General features: G+C 38.8%; 1 protein-coding gene across 27 annotated transcripts in view; it reads left to right on the forward strand.

Moving 5' to 3' along the window:
• The window catches only part of PAK3 (p21 (RAC1) activated kinase 3), a 292,772-nt gene that overhangs the window by 196,258 nt on the left and 74,494 nt on the right, over nucleotides 1–22,020 (forward strand). For 15 of the 27 annotated variants that reach the window (XM_055377005.2, XM_055376995.2, XM_055376998.2 and 12 more), the window contains 3 exons: nucleotides 5,238–5,338; nucleotides 10,882–11,035; nucleotides 15,552–15,589. In XM_055377005.2, coding sequence (XP_055232980.1) covers nucleotides 5,238–5,338; nucleotides 10,882–11,035; nucleotides 15,552–15,589 — 293 coding nt within the window. Of the gene's footprint in view, nucleotides 1–5,237; nucleotides 5,339–9,663; nucleotides 9,709–10,881; nucleotides 11,036–15,551; nucleotides 15,590–22,020 lie in introns of all 27 variants that reach the window. The other 12 variants (XM_055376985.2, XM_055376989.2, XM_063703095.1 and 9 more) reach the window with 1 other exon arrangement.

Raw genomic sequence — 22,020 nt, forward strand, 5'->3', positions numbered from 1 at the left:
TAGTAGGTTATTGGTGGGCTCTAGATATTGGTATTTTATGGAACTCTACAGGTTATTCTGATGTGCAGCCCTGCTTGAGAACCAATGGTTTAAAAGATGGCTGTGGGAATGATTGCAGAAGTGGAAGGGAGGTAAAATTCATTAGAGTTGAGAGAGATCAAGGATCCATAAGGAAAGGGTATGAAGGAGGTGTCCATTAATATCCTGTTTCACACAGTGGTGGCAGCACAGAATGTAGGAAGGAAGACTGGGAGCCAAAGTCCTCAATGGAGAACAACGCACTTGGCCAGGAGAACTAGGTGGTGATAATCTCAAAAGAGAGGATTTTGTAGGCAAGTGTAGAAGTACTGATCTCAAATCATTTGGAGTAAAAAAAGAGAAAGTCTGCCTTCTCCATTCTCTCAGGACTACAGGCTTGGGATGAGAAAGGGTGAGCAGCCTCCACCAGTCTTATCTAAGGAAGCGGTACCCTCACTGCATAGTAGAGTCTAAAGTCATTGTTCTCAGTCCCAGCTAAGTAATATAAATACCTGAAGAGTTTTAAAAAATAAAGATGCCTAAGGCTATCCCAGACTAACTGACTCTGAATCTCTGGAGATGGCATCTCTCTTTTTTTTAAGTTCTCAGATGAAAATGATGTACAGTGAAGTATGAAAACCTAAGGCAAGAGGTGAAGGAAGAGGTAGAAAATGTAGAAAAAAAAAGTTTCTGATAGGACAAACTCTTGCAGGTAAAAGAACTGCAGAACATTGGGGTGGGCATATAAAAGATGATAGATGACTAGAGGGACTTCTCATTCTTTATGAAGTAGTAGAATAGAGAAAGATGTCAGGATGAGAGATTCTGGAGAGATTAGCTAGCCCCAGGAATTACAACCAGAACTCCCAATAGATCTCAAGGCCAAATGCTGTTTGCAGTTTGTGGTCCAGGCAGCAATTTGTAGACTTGTTCTGAGTTCCAATAGAATATGGGAGGTACACTTAGAAAGTGATACTTTTTTGGACTTCTGCTCTCTGCAAATATCAACCCAGAGAGCTGACCAGGTTGAGCTTTAAGATAAATGACAAATGCTCACAGAATTTTGCAGGGTGATACAGACATTTTAGTGTATCTAAAAAACAAAACAAAAGAAAAACTGGTTCTCATCTAGGGTCTAGTTTATCGCTAAACACTTACTGAAAGCTAGAGCTCAAATCTTTTTTTTTTTTAATGCCGCTGAGTAATAAATAGTTTAACTGTTGAAAACTTTGGTTCTGGAGACAAAGTGGGGACGTAGATTCAAATCCTGGCTCTGATATTTGCCAGCTGTGTAACCCTGGGTATATGATTTAACCCCAATAAGTCCCACTTATCTATAAAACAAGAACAAGACCTGCCTCATATTACTGTTGTGGAGATTAAATGAGATAGCCCCAGATACTTGGCACGTGGTGAGTGTCCCATTCATGATAGCTATTAAGTCTGCAGGTACAAGCTAGTTGCTGGGGAATGTGAGAATAAATAAATTACACTCTTTACTGTCAAGTATCTCAAATTTTAGATAGAGAGGTAGATATGTAAAAAATACCAATCCTATGCTGATGGTACCAAGCTCAAAGTAGACACTGAGTAGTTCTATGGGAGCGTGAAAGGACAGGCATTTAACTTTGTCTGCAGAGGGGAGATAGGAAAAGACTTGCCAAAAGTGAAAAAGCCCAAGAGTGAGTCTTTAAGAGTAAGGACTAATAGGAGTGATCCCCATAAATTTGGGGGAGAGGGTAAGAAGTAAGACTTTCCAGGCATAGGTATAGCATGTATAAAAGCTTGGAGGTATGAGAAAGCCTGGCAGTTTAGGGAGCATTGAATGTGTATAAGTAGTGGGGCACATGGCAAGAATAGAGAGGTTGGAGTGGTAAACTTTGGAACATATCATGCAGGCCCTTGGATATCATGCTAAGAAACATGAACTTTTAACTTATGGGTAATAGGGGACAGCATTTAAGCATCTTAAAGTCAAGAATGTTACTCAGGAGGCTGAGGCAGGAGAGTCGCTTGAACCCGGGAGGCGGAGTTTGTAGTGAGCAGAGATCACGCCACTGTACTCCAGCCTGGGTGACAGAGCGAGACTCCATCAAACAAACAAACAAACAAACAACAACAACACACACACACACAAATGCGAGAATGTGATCTAGCCACAGAGTAGAGAAATGAATGGAAGTGGATAAAATTGGAGGCAGTGATGCTAAGTGAGAAGTGATGATGCCTTGGACTAAGTTAATTGTTTGTGGGGATGAAGAGAAGAGGATGGATTCAAGACCAGTTTAGGAGATAGAATATACAAAACTTGATGATCAATTAGCATAGAAATAAAGGAGTGAAAGATGACTCCCAGATTCTTGGTTTGGGCAGCTGGGCCAGTGCTGGATTACTCAGGAGCCAGAGCAAGCATTTGTATATGGCATCTAGTAAATCTGAAGTACCCAAAATGTGGAAACAGTTTAATTTTGAATATATAGCTTAAAAAAAAGACTCAATCACCATAGGAACATCAGAACTTTTGCACTTCCTTAATTGTTTATGCCTTAGTATTGTTTTTATTTGAATTGCATATTGGAGAGGAGGATCATAATTTTTTTTTCATTGCTTAGAGCCGCCTAGAGGAGGAGCCGAAGGCCTTGCTTCTTCTCTAATCTGCGTGGTTAGTGGTATCATTTCACTGTGATAGAGAACACCAGAAGAGGAGCAAACTTGGGCTTCCTGCCTTTGTTATGCTTAGCCCTGAGTGAAGAAAATTGCATAGTTAGGCTGATAAGGCATTGGCAGTCTGGTGGCCTTCTAGGAAAACACCATTAATCCAATTCTGCATATAACTCAGCCCAAGTGGAGTGTTTAGTCAGTTTGCTACAAATATTTTGCCAATACTAATAGAAAAGTTGGGAGAGTTTATTTGCTGACAAGAGGGGCCATGAATTCAAATTGATATAAGGTTTGGAGGTACAGATTAAGGTAGGGGCTCTTAACTCAGAGTCCAGGAGAATTATGAACCTGTGAAGGTATATGTATATAGTACATTTTTATGGGCAGAAGTTCCATAGCTTTCTTCAGATTTTTCAGAAGATTGACCCCAAAAAGCTTACCAAGAGCTAATTACTGTGAAGTGAATGAAACTGCTCCTTCAGAGTTACTCACTTGCCTGGAACCCTTCCTAGGCCCTGCGAGGGGCCCCGGTACATTTGTATTTGTAATTTTATAATGTCTTTTACTTAAAGGGAACCTTCCTCTCAAATTACATGAAGTATTTGGTCCCCCAACATGTGGATCCACCCCTGCCAACCACAGATTAGGGAATTACCTAACATGAGTTAGTATTTGGGAGTGGAGGCAATCCAATAGAGAAAGAAATGTAGAAGGCCAAAAACTGTACTAGCAAAGGCGAAAGCAATGACAATCAAAGAAAGAAAGGTCACTGAGAAAGGAGGAATGCCAGGCCACATTGTCAAGGAAGTAGAAAGAGAAGTAGCTAGCCATGGCCAGCATGGGTGGGACATCATGAAAGAGAAAAAGTAAGAAAATGATTACAGGAGTGGCTAGGACACCTTCAATAGAGTGATGACACCAGAGTGCCTTTCTGAACAAGTAAAAAATGGTAGTTGAACAAGTATAAATGTTAGCTATAGTTCACAAACATTCAGGGGAAGTAGGAGTACCAACAGAAAACTCTAAACTTCACTGTTAGGATAATATTCATGAATAAAGTAGGCTCACTGTAAAAATGGAATCTGTACTGAGGGTAAGTTATATGGCATATATGTATTTTTTCAAAATGAATCCTAAATGTGCTCCATGGCCAGACAAAGGCCTTGGGTGACTCTTGTTCCCCTGCTCCCAACCTTTCTTTCCTGATCCTGTATAGTTCCTCTCACTACTTCAGTTTTCATATTTCTGCCCCATATCTCTGTCCTGTGGCTGGAGATAAGGAACAGTGAGAGAGAGTGGAATGAGACAAGAAGCCATAAGAATAGCCTTTGAACATGAAAAGTTTTGAATTTAAAATTTATCACGGGTAACCCACAAAACCAATAATCCATATACGGTTGAATGTTGTCTGTAATTCAGGCCAAGGCAACATCTATTTGAACCAGAATGTTCTAAATTGACCGCCCTGGCAATTCTGAAGTTGATTGGTTTTAACTGGGTAAACCTGGTTCATGCTGACTTGCCCTGTATTAGGAGGGTGAGTACTATTTTTTTCAGTGTGAAATGCAGCCTCACCAGAGATACATGCTCAGATCTGCTAATAAGTGTGTTATGGAAGTGACTAGATGCCATTTTAGAGTGTTTCCACAGTGACTTCCTCCTGGGAACTATTTCCAGATAGACTATAGTTCTCAACTTAGTTTATTCAGTGATTATATCTTTATAGGCTTTTAAATTATGAGCTACTGATACATTTATTTATAATTATGTAACTATGAAAAACCTGCTACTTGAAAAAGACAATGATTTTTGAATGGCTGATATGACAAAATATAATGGAAACATGGAAAAATAACTACAAACTAGAAAAACTGAACCAAAGAATGGCTTTAAGTTTTCTGAAAACTAAATAAAATTAATTCAGTAAAAAAAGCAGCAATTTGTAGCTTTTTACTAGCAAAGTGCTGCTAGGAAATGATTGAAATATTTTTAATAATAAAAAAGGTTTGTAACATAATTGATTTGCAGTGGTATTCTTGTTAATAGAAGAGTCTATTAAGATATGGTTAATAATATAAACATGTTAAATTAAATAAGTACCAACCACTTGATTATTAGCTATCGTTAACATAGAAACAATTCACAATATCTTTATTGAAAGCTGAAGTGCTTTTCTATTCTTTCTAATAGTATGCCTTAGCTTGACTTGTGTATGATGAATTTCTTCCTTAGTAAGTGATATTTGATTCAACAAAGCCAGTTAAACACAATATCCCTAGATACCTCCTGGTTACACTGGTAAAAGGCATAAATCAGTTTGAATGAGAGATTTGTTTCAAATGAGTTTTGGAAATTTTGAATTATTTGGTTATGACATTTGTCATCACCCTCTTAGCTACTTCTGCAAATAATTGGAATTTCTGGAGTTAAGTGTTGTTAAAATTGTGTTGGAATCAATTGTCTTTCAACTTTGTAATTGTTTTGATGAACCTAACTGTACAACTTGTGGATGCCAAAACTATACCCCAAATAAATACATGTTAACATTTTGCCTTTAGCCAATAAGAAGAAGGAGAAAGAGCGCCCAGAGATCTCTCTTCCTTCAGACTTTGAGCATACGATTCATGTGGGGTTTGATGCAGTCACCGGGGAATTCACTGTAAGTAAGCTCCTTGTTTTGTTTTGTAAGCCACGAAAGAATTCCTTTGTGAAAATAGTTTTCAAGCAAGAATTGCCATGTCCCAAAATGTCAGACTTAATATTTTTGATGGTTCCAAATAAGATGGACATTGCCTAGGCAATCATAGATGGAAATAGAGGATGGCAACAGCATTGACCAAATTATTTTGTCCATCTTTTAAAAAAGTTTGATCACTGTATAGTCTCAACTTGGTTGAAAATATTAACTAACCATGGCACAGAAAATGTACTCCTGGCAGAGAGATACTGCCTGAGCTTTTCCTTTATCAAGTGAATGGAATCAGAGAATCATCTACTCACCTTGGCCAGTGAAAATAATTCATCTGAATAATTCAGGCTTTACATTAAAACCTAGAATACCCAGATCAGCTAACTACGCTAACCAAGAATCTCTATGGAACTGACCTGTTTTTCCGTTTGATTTCTAGAACATAAATTATTTTTACAATTTTTAGTAGGTATATTTTGTAGATTTTCAAAAAACAAACCTTATATTTCAAGAAGAAATATTGATGGATATATCATGTATGTTCTAGTTGTTTTGTGCATCTCTCTCCTCTCTCTCTAGATATCTCTCTCTAGAGATGTCATGCAATCCATAGTACATACCAATAAGAATTCTCTGGACAGACCATAGCTATAGATCAAGCCTTTTGCTGAATATTTGTAGTGCTCAAATAGCACAAGATCTCAGATCTATGGAATTTTATACTTTTTTTTTTAAAAAAAGAACTGGTATCTTTTTTATTTTATTTTATTTTAGCTCAATGAGAGAAAAGATGTGGCTATGGCTAGAAATATGTCCCCAGGAAGGTCAACTACCTTTTCCCATACTATTAGTGAACTCCATCAAAATGTACATTCTGAAATAAGGAGTAATTTTGAGGGCATTTCAAAAAAAATCTTTGATAGAGCCATCACCATCAATTCTTGGGCTGTTAAACCAGAGAGAAATTTACATATTAAGTAGTTGAGTTTTTTGTTTCATAACATAGTAGTGAATAGACTGTGTTATATGATTAAGCGGAAAAAAAGAAGGAACAAATTAATCTATGTGGAGAAGCAAACAATGTTGCTGAATTGACAGTCAAATTATCTTATTTTTTCAATTCTGGAAGTAAGTGATAGGAGAATGGAAACGGAAACAGTAAACACCTTGGCCTCATAAAGTGGTGTAAGCTGATTATTTCTGCGTTCTCAGTAGCAAGCAGAGGAGAGCGTTAAGAAATATTAACACATAAAGTGGAGATAGGTAAGATTTAACCAATTTCATCATTAAAGTCAGAGACATTACTCAAATGGCTTTGAGTGTGAACCCAGTCTTTACTATATTTGCAGAATATTCTCTTAGCCACACTTAGATACTCCAACCTTGCTATTATGACTACCACCACCATCATCACCACCAGAAAAAAAAGTAATTTGTATAACCTGAAAAACGTTCTATTTTTAAAAAATTATGAAAAGATTGTAACTATTTTTGCTGACACTTGAAACAAGAAAATCCCTTAAACTTTATAAAAATTTTGCCTAATAACTCTTCCCGTTTTTATTAATTTTTCCAGCTTTGACATTTTAATGTTCTCTGTGCTTTTCCTCCTTTAAACTACTATTGTGTTTTATTGTTGTCATTCACTATTTTTCTTTTCTTTTTTCTTCCTTTTTGTTTTCTGATGTGAAAATTTTCTCATCCAGTTATCTCATGTGATATTCTAGTTGCTCTCCAATATTTTATTCTTTCCACTTTTCAAACTTACTTGTCATCTTATGATACAGTATCTCTATCTCTAGCTCTTTCATTTATCATTCTGGATTCTGAATGGAAATGAAAGAAAGTAAATCACCACCATCTTGCTGACTGCAGCACCAGTCATTTTCAATTTGCTGTCAATTAGAACCCAAAGAACCCAAAGTGATGGACTATCTTTCCAATGATGAAAAACAGTTGGATACAACCAAACCACATGAAACAAATACTCCTCTCCCTACTAAAAATATCCCCAATTTGAAATAAGATAGCTGTTTGGAAATATTCCATTGTTACGAATCCATTGAATATATAGAAAGACATAGGCTAAATTTGGAAAATGGAAGTACTTTATTGTCATCCTGATGATCTTTTGTAACTACTTGTTCATACATTATTTTTAAAGATGCCAAATTCTGCCCTTTTTGGTACTTTTTTAACCTGTGATTTACATTTACTATATTATTATGTTTATTAAATTTAAACATGCCAAATTATAAAAAGCTTTTAAGAAAGTCTTTTTATTGGTAGGGTTTAGAATTGGGTCCTAATTGTCATAGCACCACTAATTTATTGTGTGTTGGGAGGGGATCATATTAAGTTTGATTATCGTGGTTGTTGAGGTTGAATTTTGTGCAATTTGCTGAACTATCTAATCCAGTTGTCTTACAAGGGCTTGTTATTTTGAATATTTGGACACTGATTTGCTGTGTTGCTTGGTGATTACTCTTTGGCTAATTGGCCCATATGACCTTGTATACCTGGTCATACACTTGGACCCTGAAGCTAAAAGTAGGTTGGGAGGTGAGATTTTTGGTATTCAATGATTACAAGTCCTCATCCTTTATATTGCCATTTTTGTCCCAAATACTTCAGAACTCCCCTTTCCAGACCTCTAGACCTGTGACGGTCGCTTCAAGTCAATCAGAGGGAAAAATGGTATGAGTGATATAAATTATCATTTCTTATGATAAGATAAATGCTTGGCCTGTTATATCATGCTGCCATTCTCCTGGGCTACACTGGACAACCCCCAGCTTAATGTACTTCTAGTTGGTATCCTATACACGGTCAGACATTGATATATGCTCCTGCTTCTGATGCTCAAACTCCTAGGTCTTCATTAGCTGTCTAACTTTTGGGATTAGTTCCTCAACGTGGCATAATGAGATGGCTTTATGACTATGTGCCTTTGTGGCATACATTCAAATTTGAATGTCGGGTTTTATTGATAATTGGATTTGTCTCAACTTAGAAAAAAGAAATGTCAGCAGTGTAGTCAAAATTATGTCAGCAGTGTAGTCATGTGGTAAGTATAGTTGTCTGGAGGATTTTCTGCTATTGGCAGCATTTTTTCCTGCTGCCTAGTGATCATAAAACTATTTATCACAAAAGTTTAGAAGTGCCATGGGAATGTATAATAACTGCCAATATTCTAATGATTATGGTAATGATTATGCCAGTAACGTCTGCTCTAGTGGTTATGTGCAATGCATACCTCAATTTGTAACACTTAATAACTCCTTTGGCCATTACGGTATTAACAAATGCTATTAATTGCACTTAGAATCATAACTGGGATCATGCATGGGCTCCTGAGTTCAAATTTTTGGCTTAAGGCTTTAGCATCTAGCCACGTGAAAAATGCATGTAAAAGTGTCGTTTCACTGTGCTTGGAGTAACCCTAAATACCAGGAATCAAGGACATATATACAAAATCAAGCCAGTTGGGTCAAGCATGTTTCTGTAGCATTTGAGATATCTTTATTTAGGCAAAGCTGTTACCTTATATCTTGTCTTATTTTGTGGGAAGTGGGATTTTAGAACTGCAGCACTAAAATGGAAATTATATATATATGGTTTGAAATGGAATTGTTCCCCTTTCCCTGGTCTAAATATCTAAGAAACTTAACATATAGAGTCTGGCTATGTGGGAATGTTCTTTATCTAGTTTTCTCTAAGCCAGCCATGACTTTAGCTACAAAGTGCAAAAGAGTCACATCAATGAGAATAAAATTCAGTGTTTCCATACAGCCATCCTTTGAATTTTAGCCACATACACACTTTTGAAACTAAAATTGGTTAACCAGAATTGGGAACTGAAATTTGTAAGTTTATCACATGGCCATTGGCTACCTGTGATCACCCAATTATAAAAACAACTTACAAATTATTGTCAAAGCTTTTCATGATGCCATCCTTCTTGCCTCCAAATTCATGTTTCTGCCTTTTAATAATTTCTCCAATCATTTAATGGTAATTCTTATTAATACATATTTATGGAGGAAGCATCTTGCCAAAAGTGGAATTATACATCCAAACTTTGGAACATCGTCGTTCTCTCTGTTCTCTTAAATCTGTTGTCCTGTAGCCTGTCCTGTCCCTGATTTAGTTAAAACCTCCCTATTTTCATAACCGCCCCACTTTAGAAGGGACTCCCCCCATTCAGACCCATTGGTTTCATCTCCTCCCACCTTCTAAGTTGTCCCACATTCTGTTTTAACTTTCTTTTCTTTCTTTATTTACGTCCATTACAGCCAGATCTCTATGGCTCACAGATGTGCCCAGGGAAGCTCCCAGAGGTGCGTCACAGGCCCAAAAGAAGCTTGCATCAAAGTGCTTCTTTGAGATGTCATAGCACTGCAGCAGCAGGTTCATGTGTGTGCAGTAGAGTTGTTGCTTGGCTTATCTCACTTTTTTTGTTGTCATTCCCAAACTCTGGAGGCCCACGTCACACATTGTTTTGCCGAGACTTCATAGGATAAAGCCACATAAATTGTGTCTGGATGCACTTCAGGAATAGTGTGTCTGTTTCTCTCTCCAAGTTGCTCTTGGAGGTTGGATAATTATGAAATTGGGACTTCTGTAGGCTGGACATGTAGGAAAGAATGTTGAATGCTCAATGCAAAGCTAACCTCTAATTTTTGCAATTCTCCTTGGTTAGATTTCCATATATTCCCTCCTCTCTGCTCTAAATGCTTCAGATTATTATAAATTATCACAAGGCTTTGTCGTGGTTTTCATAGTCCCCAGGTTCTATGTGGCCTATAAATGAAGTAAGGAGGAAGGGAGAGAGAGAGGAGAGGAGAAGGAGGGCATGCCCTGGAGAAAGCTGCAGGGGAAATGCCCAAAGCAGCATTAATGTTACTGTTTAGCATCTCAGTGGTTCTTGCCCCTCCACAATTCTATTTTTGTCTCCTACCAACCTGCCTTTATAGTAAAGCTCTAGACCCAAAAAATTACATTTTGTAATCACAAAGTATAACCTGACCAAGGGTGATCCTTTCCTTTTATTCTAAAATATATTCTGATTACAACATGACCAGAAACAGCTTATGTTATTCCAGTCATAAAATCCATTGATCTGCACTTTACTATGCCGTGCACAAATTTAGAGAAGTCTTGCTATGTCTGCCCTGAGTCGCCAGAAAAAAAATAAGCTAAGCCGTAAACATCATTTCATGGATGAGCAGAGTCAATATGGAGGTGATTTTCATGCGCTTTTTTTTTTCTATCACAGTCATACTCCCACCCACCCTTTTTAAGTTGGATCCTAGTTTTACCTATGTGTTTTAATTAGAGAAGAGAATGATTGCATTATTAAGTTACTAACTTTAAATCTAGAATGTAACTTCAGTTTCCCAAGTGTAATCCTACAGGTAGCATGGGCTTCTTGGTGAAGAACTTTACTGGAACATAAAAATGCTGCTGCAGAATGTTCTGAGCTACCATTCTTTCCCTTTGGTTGTCCACAGGGAATTCCAGAGCAATGGGCACGATTACTCCAAACCTCCAACATAACAAAATTGGAACAGAAGAAGAACCCACAAGCTGTTCTAGATGTTCTCAAATTCTATGATTCCAAAGAAACAGTCAACAACCAGAAATACATGAGCTTTACATCAGGAGGTAAGAGGAAGTCTGTGGTATCAAAGGTGAAAAAGTAATTTCAATTTCAGAGTGTCATGTTGAGAACAAAATGTCTGTGGGACATTTGAAATCAGTTCTAGTACCTTCTTCAAATCAACATAAGGAAACCAAAAAATGAGTTGGGATTTGAGGTTGATGTTAAGTTATATAACTCAATTATGTTTAGAATCAAAATAAGGTAATTATTTAGTGAAGTAGTAGTTGTGAGCTTGAACTGGTAGTTACAATTGTTGTCTCTTTACTGTCATAAAGACACTCAGTCACTTACTGGGCTTTGTTATATGTTCATGAAGTAAGAGTTGTGTGCATGAAACCATGCTCTCTGGAAATTTATTTTGTCCCTTAGATTCATTGATTTACACCATGATGACACAGCACACTGTTTTTTTGGTGTCAGGTTATTTTGCTAAGACCCCCAAATCAGACTGAAAAGAGAAAACTATGTGTGACTATTTTTAGAAACTGAAATATCCACGTTACTGCCAAATCTTGACCTTATTTGCTAGTGTGTAGATTTAGTCTTTTCTTGGAGCTTTGATGTTCAAATTTGCACTATAAGCAACTGTATTAGTCCATTTTCATGCTGCTGGTAAAGACACGTCCAAGACTGGGAAGAAAAAGAGGTTTAATTGGACTTACGGTTCCACATGGCTGGTGAGACCTCAGAATCATGGTGGGAAGTGAAAAGCACTTCTTACATGACAGCAGCAAGATAATATGCGAAGGAAAAAAGTGGAGAACCCCGATAAAACCATCAGATCTCATGAGACTTATTCATTATCATGAGAATAGCATGGGAAAGACCAGCCCCCATGATTCAATTACCCACCCCCGGGTCCCTCCCACAACATGTTGGAATTCTGGGATATACAATTCAAGTTGATATTTGGGTGGGGACACAGCCAAACCATGTCATTCTGCCCTGGCCCCTCCAAATCTCATGCCCTCACATTTCAGAACCAATCATGCCTTCCCAACAGTCCCCCAAAGTCTTAACTCATTTCAGCATTAACTCAAAAGTCCACAGTCCAAAGTCTCATCTTAGACAAAGCAAGTCCCTTTTGCCTACGAGCCTGTAAAATCAAAAGTAAGCTAGTTACTTCCTAGATACAATAGAGGTACAGGCATTTGTTGAATACAGCCATTCCAAATGGGAGAAATTGGCCAAAACAGAGGGATTACAGGGCCCATGCAAGTCCAAAATCCAGCAGGGCAGTCAAATCTTAAAGCTCCAAAATGATCTCCTTTGACTCCAGGTCTCACATCTAGGTCACGCTGATGTAAGAGGTGGGTTCCCATGGTCTTGGGCAGCTCTACCCCTGTGACTTTGCAGGGTCCAGCCTCCCTCCCGGCTGCTTTTACAGGCTGCTGTTGAGTGTCTGCGGCTTTTCCAGGTGCAAAGTGCAAGCTGTAAGTGGATCTACCATTCTGGGGTCTGGAGGATGGTGGCCCTCTTCTCACAGCTCCACTAGGCAGTGCCCTAGTAGGGACTCTGTGTGTGGGCTCTGGGCCCACATTTCCCTTCTGCACTGCCCTAGCAGAGGTTCTCCATGAGGGCCCCACCCCTGCAGCAAACTTTTGCCTGAGCATCCAGGCATTTCCATACATCTTCTGAAATCTAGGTGTATGTTCCCAAACCTCAATTCTTGACTTCTGTGCACATGCAGGCTCAACACCACGTGGAAGCTGCCAAGGCTTGGGGATTCCACCCTCTGAAGTCACAGCCCAAGCTGTATGTTGGCCCCTTTCAGATAAAGCTGGATTAGCTGGGACACAGGGCACCAAGCCCCTAAGCTGCACACAGCACAGGGACCCTGGAGCTGGCCCACAAAACCACTTTTTCCTCCTGGGCCTATGGGCCTGTGATGAGAGGGGCTGCTGTGAAGTTCTCTGACATGGCCTGGAGACATTTCTCCCATGGTCTTGGGGATTAATATTAGGCTCCTTGCCACTTATGCAAATTTCTGCAGCCGGCTTGAATTTCTCCCAAGAAAATGAGTTTTTATTTTCTATCGCATAGTCAGGCTGCACATTTTCCAAATTTTTATGCTCTGTTTCCCTTATAAAACTGAATGCCTTTAACAGCACTCAAGTTACTTCTTGAATGCTTTGCTGCATAGAAATTTCTTCCACCAGATACCCTAAAACATCTCTCTCAAGTTCAAAGTTCTACACATCTTTAGGGCAGGGGCAAAATGCCGCTAGTGTCTTTGCTAAAACATAACAAGAGTCACCTTTGCTCCAGTTCCCAAAAGTTCCTCAACTCCATCTGAGACTACCTCAGCCTGAATTTTATTGTCCATATTGCTATCAGCATTTTGGACAAAGTCATTCAACAAGCCTCTATGAAGTTCCAAACTTCCCCACATTTTTCTATATTCTTCTGAGCCCTTTCAAACTGTTCCAATCTCTGCCTGTTACCCAGTTACAAAGTCTCTTCCACATTATTGGGTATCTTTTTAGCAACACCCCACTCTACTGGTACCAATTTACTGTATTAGTCCATTTTCATGCTACTGATAATGACATACCTAAGACTGGGAATAAAAAGAGGTTTAATTGGACTTATAGTTCCACATGGCTGGGGAGGCCTCAGAATCATGGTGGGAGGCAAAAGGCATTTCTTACATCGCAGCAACAGAAAATGAGAAAGAATAAAAAGCAAAAACCCATGATAAACCCATCAGATCTTGTGAGACTTATCCACTATCACGAGAATAGCATGGGAAAGACTGGCCTCCCACTGGGTCCCTCCCACAACACGTGGGAATTCTGGGAGATATAATTCAAGTTGAGATTTGGGTGGGGACACAGGCAAACCATATCAGCAACTGAAATATATATACCAAATAATACTTTCACATTTTGAGATAGATGATTTGAGTTCTCTCTCTACAATAATTTATTAACTTATTAACATCTAAAGAATGAAGGGAGTATTATCATTAGTACTACAGCTATAAAGAGCCCTTACCTCTTCGCACTGGATTTAGTATAAGCAGGCTTTAAGTTTCTTTGAGAATGATCCAAGGATATCCTTGGAAGGGGAAGAGTGTCTGATTTGGCCATATCAAATATCAAAGCCCAAACTGCTAAACTGGACTTTTTTTTTTAAATGAGAAGATTGCTTAACTGCTGTTATCCAATGTTGAAAACCTAAAAAGAAAGCCATCAAGGGAAACTTTTTACTATATTTAAGCTTCCACATAGAATAAAATATCTAAGAGATCCTGGTGATATATCAAAAAATGTTTCATGTGAGAAAATCAAGAGCTGTGCTCCAAGTTAGAACCATAGGCAACCAGAACTGAAAATGTATTCAAGAAATCATTTCACTGTAACCATGAATACACTTTAGAGTATCAGAGTTTGTTCTTTACTCCAAATAGCCATTGCTGTTTAACACTTAGTTTTATATGCCAAATTTCTCTCAACTTACAAAGATGAAATCCTGACAACTATATTAAAACTCAACTGTACAGTTGTACTGTACTGAGCTGAGTGTACCTCATCATAGGTTTTCTGAATGCTCTGGTATTGGGACTGACTAATTGAATAGGAGGAGAAGATGAAGATAGCACAGGAAGGTGGAAAGAAGGAATGGAAAGGAGGTAGGGAGAGAAGAAAGTGGGAAAAGTCCTAGATATAGAGTAGTTCTCCACTTACCCATGTGGAATATATTCTAAGACCTCCAATGGATGCCTGGAACCATGGATAGTACTGAACCTTATGTATACCATGTTTTTGTTCTATACCTACTTACCTATGATAAAGTTATAAATTAGGCACAGTAAGAGATAAACAACAATAACCAGTAATAAAATAGAACAATTATAACAATATGCCAGCATCACTACTTTTGCTCTTTGGGGCCATTATGAAGTAAAATAAGGGGTACATGACTACAAGCACTGTGATAGCTCCACAGTTGTTCTGATAACCAAACTGGCTATTAAGTGACTAATAGGCTGGTAGTGTAAACAGAGTAGGTACACTGGTCAAAGGGATGATTCACATTTCAGGTGGAATGGAGCAGGACCGCGTGAGATTTTATCATACTCAGAATGGCATGCAGTTTGAAACTCATGAATTGGTTATTTCTGCAATTTTTGATGTAATATTTTTGAACCACAGTTGACCACAGGTAGCTGAAACCACAAAAAGTGAAACTTCAGATAAGGGGGACTACTATAGATGTACAGAATCATACCAGTTAAGAGTAGGTAATCTTGTCATTCTTCCATATAAATGAGATTCACTGGAGGCCTTCATTAATATCTGCAAAATGACCTGGTGAGAATATGGTGAGAATGTAATGGTGTGAGCTATTTTAAGAAAAGCTATGTCATTAGTCATAATATCTAGTTAATACTAAATTGGAGCATTTCCTTCTAGTTGAAATCATGCAGTTTTTTAATTTTTATTTTTCTGGTGTGGTCTCTGAATGAAACATTCTTTATGAAACAAAAGTGACCTCTCTATTCTCACTTTGCAGATAAAAGTGCACATGGATACATAGCAGCCCATCCTTCGGTAAGTGAAAAATTGAAAACTGTTTCACATGATTGGTGTTTCCAAAGATTTAAGAGAATATAACTGCACAGATCCAGTTTTTAGATATAAAGTCTTTTAAAAACAATTTTAAGGTATAATTCAGTTTATATAAAATTCACCTATTTTCAGGTAAACAGTTCAATGAGTTTTGGTAAATGTATATACCTATGCTACCATCACCACAACTGAGTTTTAGAACAAGTCCATCACCCCAGTAAAATCCTTCATACCTGCTTACAGTTAACTCCACCCACCCCACCCTAGTCACAGGCAAGAACTAATATGGAATCTGCCTTTATGGATTTGGCTTTCTGGACATTTCATGTAAATGAAATAATACAGCATGTGACTTTTGAGGATTGGCTTTTTTAACTCAGTTTCTTTCTTTTAAGATTAATCCAAGTTGTTGTGTATATCAATAATTTGTGTTCCTTTTTATCTCTGAGTATTCCATGGTATGATTGTACCACTGTTTGTTTAACCATTCAAACACTGAAGGCTCTCTAGAAAATTTTCAATTGCTAGCTATTACAAATTAAGCTACTAGGAACATTCTTTTTTTTAATTTTTATTTTTATTTTTTTATTTATTTTTTTTTATTATACTTTAAGTTTTAGGGTACATGTGCACATTGTGCAGGTTAGTTACATATGTATACATGTGCCATGCTGGTGCGCTGCACCCACTAACTCGTCATCTAGCATTAGGTATATCTCCCAATGCTATCCCTCCCCACTCCCCCCACCCCACCACAGTCCCCAGAGTGTGATGTTCCCCTTCCTGTGTCCATATGATCTCATTGTTCAATTCCCACCTATGAGTGAGAATATGCAGTGTTTGGTTTTTTGCTCTTGCGATAGTTTACTGAGACTGGTGGTTTCCAATTTCATCCATGTCCCTACAAAGGACATGAACTCATCATTTTTTATGGCTGCATAGTATTCCATGGTGTATATGTGCCACATTTTCTTAATCCAGTCTATCATTGTTGGACATTTGGGTTGGTTCCAAGTCTTTGCTATTGTGAATAATGCCGCAATAAACATACGTGTGCATGTGTCTTTATAGCAGCATGATTTATAGTCCTTTGGGTATATACCCAGTAATGGGATGGCTGGGTCAAATGGTATTTCTAGTTCTAGATCCCTGAGGAATTGCCACACTGACTTCCACAATGGTTGAACTAGTTTACAGTCCCACCAACAGTGTAAAAGTGTTCCTATTTCTCCACATCCTCTCCAGCACCTGTTGTTTCCTGACTTTTTAATGATTGCCATTCTAACTGGTATGAGATGATATCTCATAGTGGTTTTGATTTGCATTTCTCTGATGGCCAGTGATGATGAGCATTTTTTCATGTGCTTTTTGGCTGCATAAATGTCTTCTTTTGAGAAGTGTCTGTTGATGTCCTTCGCCCACTTTTTGATGGGGTTGTTTGTTTTTTTCTTGTAAATTTGTTTGAGTTCATTGTAGATTCTAGATATTAGCCCTTTGTCAGATGAGTAGGTTGCGAAAATTTTCTCCCATGTTGTAGGTTGCCTGTTCACTCTGATGGTAGTTTCTTTTGCTGTGCAGAAGCTCTTTAGTTTAATTAGATCCCATTTGTCAATTTTGTCTTTTGTTGCCATTGCTTTTGGTGTTTTGGACATGAAGTCCTTGCCCATGCCTATGTCCTGAATGGTAATGCCTAGGTTTTCTTCTAGGGTTTTTATGGTTTTAGGTCTCACATTTAAATCTTTAATCCATCTTGAATTGATTTTTGTATAAGGTGTAAGGAAGGGATCCAGTTTCAGCTTTCTACATATGGCTAGCCAGTTTTCCCAGCACCATTTATTAAATAGGGAATCCTTTCCCCATTGCTTGTTTTTCTCAGGTTTGTCAAAGATCAGATAGTTGTAGGTATGCGGCGTTATTTCTGAGGGCTCTGTTCTGTTCCATTGATCTATATCTCTGTTTTGGTACCAGTACCATGCTGTTTTGGTTACTGTAGCCTTGTAGTATAGTTTGAAGTCAGGTAGTGTGATGCCTCCAGCTTTGTTCTTTTGGCTTAGGATTGACTTGGAGATGCAGGCTCTTTTTTGGTTCCATATGAACTTTAAAGTAGTTTTTTCCAATTCTGTGAAGAAAGTCATTGGTAGCTTGATGGGGATGGCATTGAATCTGTAAATTACCTTGGGCAGTATGGCCATTTTCACGATATTGATTCTTCCTACCCATGAGCATGGAATGTTCTTCCATTTGTTTGTATCCTCTTTTATTTCCTTGAGCAGTGGTTTGTAGTTCTCCTTGAAGAGGTCCTTCACATCCCTTGTAAGTTGGATTCCTAGGTATTTTATTCTCTTTGAAGCAATTGTGAATGGGAGTTCACTCATGATTTGGCTCTCTGTTTGTCTGTTGTTGGTGTGTAAGAATGCTTGTGATTTTTGTACATTGATTTTGTATCCTGAGAGTTTGCTGAAGTTGCTTATCAGCTTAAGGAGATTTTGGGCTGAGACGATGGGGTTTTCTAGATAAACAATCATGTCATCTGCAAACAGGGACAATTTGACTTCCTCTTTTCCTAATTGAATACCCTTTATTTCCTTCTCCTGCCTGATTGCCCTGGCCAGAACTTCCAACACTATGTTGAATAGGAGTGGTGAGAGAGGGCATCCCTGTCTTGTGCCAGTTTTCAAAGGGAATGCTTCCAGTTTTTGCCCATTCAGTATGATATTGGCTGTGGGTTTGTCATAGATAGCTCTTATTATTTTGAAATATGTCCCATCAATACCTAATTTATTGAGAGTTTTTAGCATGAAGCATTGTTGAATTTTGTCAAAGGCTTTTTCTGCATCTATTGAGATAATCATGTGGTTTTTGTCTTTGGCTCTGTTTATATGCTGGATTACATTTATTGATTTGCGTATATTGAACCAGCCTTGCATCCCAGGGATGAAGCCCACTTGATCATGGTGGATAAGATTTTTGATGTGCTGCTGGATTCGGTTTGCCAGTATTTTATTGAGGATTTTTGCATCAATGTTCATCAAGGATATTGGTCTAAAATTATCTTTTTTGGTTGTGTCTCTGCCCGGCTTTGGTATCAGAATGATGTTGGCCTCATAAAATGAGTTAGGGAGGATTCCCTCTTTTTCTATTGATTGGAATAGTTTCAGAAGGAATGGTACCAGTTCCTCCTTGTACCTCTGTTAGAATTCGACTGTGAATCCATCTGGTCCTGGACTCTTTTTGGTTGGTAAACTATTGATTATTGCCACAATTTCAGCTCCTGTTATTGGTCTATTCAGAGATTCAACTTCTTCCTGGTTTAGTCTTGGGAGAGTGTATGTGTCGAGGAATGTATCCATTTCTTCTAGATTTTCTAGTTTATTTGCATAGAGGTGTTTGTAGTATTCTCTGATGGTAGTTTGTATTTCTGTGGGATCGGTGGTGATATCCCCTTTATCATTTTTTATTGTGTCTATTTGATTCTTCTCTCTTTTTTTCTTTATTAGTCTTGCTAGCGGTCTATCAATTTTGTTGATCCTTTCAAAAAACCAGCTCCTGGATTCATTGATTTTTTGAAGGGTTTTTTTGTGTCTCTATTTCCTTCAGTTCTGCTCTGATTTTAGTTATTTCTTGCTTTCTGCTAGCTTTTGAATGTGTTTGCTCTTGCTTTCCTAGTTCTTTTAATTGTGATGTTAGGGTGTCAATTTTGGATTTTTCCTGCTTTCTCTTGTGGGCATTTAGTGCTATAAATTTCCCTCTACACACTGCTTTGAATGCATCCCAGAGATTCTGGTATGTTGTGTCTTTGTTCTCGTTGGTTTCAAAGAACATCTTTATTTCTGCCTTCATTTCGTTATGTACCCAGTAGTCATTCAGGAGCAGGTTGTTCAGTTTCCATGTAGTTGAGTGGCTTTGAGTGAGATTTTTAATCCTGAGTTCGAGTTTGATTGCACTGTGGTCTGAGAGACAGTTTGTTATAATTTCTGTTCTTTTACATTTGCTGAGGAGAGCTTTACTTCCAACTATGTGGTCAATTTTGGAATAGGTGTGGTGTGGTGCTGAAAAAAATGTATATTCTGTTGATTTGGGGTGGAGAGTTCTGTAGATGTCTATTAGGTCCGCTTGGTGCAGAGCTGAGTTCAATTCCTGGGTATCCTTGTTGACTTTCTGTCTCATTGATCTGTCTAATGTTGACAGTGGGGTGTTAAAGTCTCCCATTATTAATGTGTGGGAGTCTAAGTCTCTTTGTAGGTCACTCAGGACTTGCTTTATGAATCTGGGTGCTCCTGTATTGGGTGCATATATATTTAGGATAGTTAGCTCCTCTTGTTGAATTGATCCCTTTACCATTATGTAATGGCCTTCTTTGTCTCTTTTGATCTTTGTTGGTTTAAAGTCTGTTTTATCAGAGACTAGGATTGCAACCCCTGCCTTTTTTTGTTTTCCATTTGCTTGGTAGATCTTCCTCCATCCTTTTATTTTGAGCCTATGTGTGTCTCTGCATGTGAGATGGGTTTCCTGAATACAGCACACTGATGGGTCTTGACTCTTTATCCAACTTGCCAGTCTGTGTCTTTTAATTGGAGAATTTAGTCCATTTACATTTAAAGTTAATATTGTTACGTGTGAATTTGATCCTGTCATTATGATGTTAGCTGGTGATTTTGCTCATTAGTTGATGCAGTTTCTTCCTAGTCTCGATGGTCTTTACATTTTGGCATGATTTTGCAGCGGCTGGTACTGGTTGTTCCTTTCCATGTTTAGCGCTTCCTTCAGGAGCTCTTTTAGGGCAGGCCTGGTGGTGACAAAATCTCTCAGCATTTGCTTGTCTGTAAAGTATTTTATTCCTCCTTCACTTATGAAGCTTAGTTTGGCTGGATATGAAATTATGGGTTGAAAATTCTTTTCTTTAAGAATGTTGAATATTGGCCCCCACTCTCTTCTGGCTTGTAGGGTTTCTGCCGAGAAATCCGCTGTTAGTCTAATGGGCTTCCCTTTGAGGGTAACCCGACCTTTCTCTCTGGCTGCCCTTAACATTTTTTCCTTCATTTCAACTTTGGTGAATCTGACAATTATGTGTCTTGGAGTTGCTCTTCTCGAGGACTATCTTTGTGGCGTTCTCTGTATTTCCTGAATCTGAATGTTGGCCTGCCTTGCTAGATTGGGGAAGTTCTCCTGGATAATATCCTGCAGAGTGTTTTCCAACTTGGTTCCATTCTCCACATCACTTTCAGGTACACCAATCAGACGTAGATTTGGTCTTTTCACATAGTCCCATATTTCTTGGAGGCTTTGCTCATTTCTTTTTATTCTTTTTTCTCTAGACTTCCCTTCTCGCTTCATTTCATTCATTTCATCTTCCATTGCTGATACCCTTTCTTCCAGTTGATCGCATCGGCTCCTGAGGCTTCTGCATTCTTCACGTAGTTCTCGAGCCTTGGTTTTCAGCTCCATCAGCTCCTTTAAGCACTTCTCTGTATTGGTTATTCTAGTTATACATTCTTCTAAATTGTTTTCAAAGTTTTCAACTTCTTTGCCTTTGGTTTGAATGTCCTCCCGTAGCTCAGAGTAATTTGATCGTCTGAAGCCTTCTTCTCTCAGCTCGTCAAAATCATTCTCCATCCATCTTTGTTCCGTTGCTGGTGAGGAACTGCGTTCCTTTGGAGGAGGAGAGGTGCTCTGCGTTTTAGAGTTTCCAGTTTTTCTGTTCTGTTTTTTCCCCATCTTTGTGGTTTTATCTACTTTTGGTCTTTGATGATGGTGATGTACAGATGGGTTTTCAGTGTGGATGTCCTTTCTGTTTGTTAGTTTTCCTTCTAACAGACAGGACCCTCAGCTGCAGGTCTGTTGGAATACTCTGCGGTGTGAGGTGTCAGTGTGCCCCTGCTGGGGAGTGCCTCCCAGTTAGGCTGCTCAGGGGTCAGGGGTCAGGGACCCACTTGAGGAGGCAGTCTGCCCGTTCTCAGATCTCCAGCTGTGTGCTGGGAGAACCACTGCTCTCTTCAAAGCTGTCAGACAGGGACATTTAAGTCTGCAGAGGTTACTGCTGTCTTTTTGTTTGTCTGTGCCCTGCCCCCAGAGGTGGAGCCTACAGAGGCAGGCAAGCCTCCTTGAGCTGTGGTGGGCTCCACCCAGTTGGAGCTTCCAGGCTGCTTTGTTTACCTAAGCAAGCCTGGGCAATGGCGGGCGCCCCTCCCCCAGCCTCGCTGCCGCCTTGCAGTTTGATCTCAGACTGCTGCGCTAGCAATCAGCGAGATTCCTTGGGCGTAGGACCCTCCGAGCCAGATGTGGGATATAGTCTCGTGGTGCGCCGTTTTTTAAGCCGGTCTGAAAAGCGCAATATTCGGGTGGGAGTGACCCGATTTTCCAGGTGCGTCCATCACCCCTTTCTTTGACTCAGAAAGGGAACTCCCTGACCCCTT

The sequence above is a fragment of the Gorilla gorilla genome, chromosome X (genome assembly GCF_029281585.2).
Source record: "Gorilla gorilla gorilla isolate KB3781 chromosome X, NHGRI_mGorGor1-v2.1_pri, whole genome shotgun sequence".
NCBI classification, from domain to species: domain Eukaryota; kingdom Metazoa; phylum Chordata; class Mammalia; order Primates; family Hominidae; genus Gorilla; species Gorilla gorilla.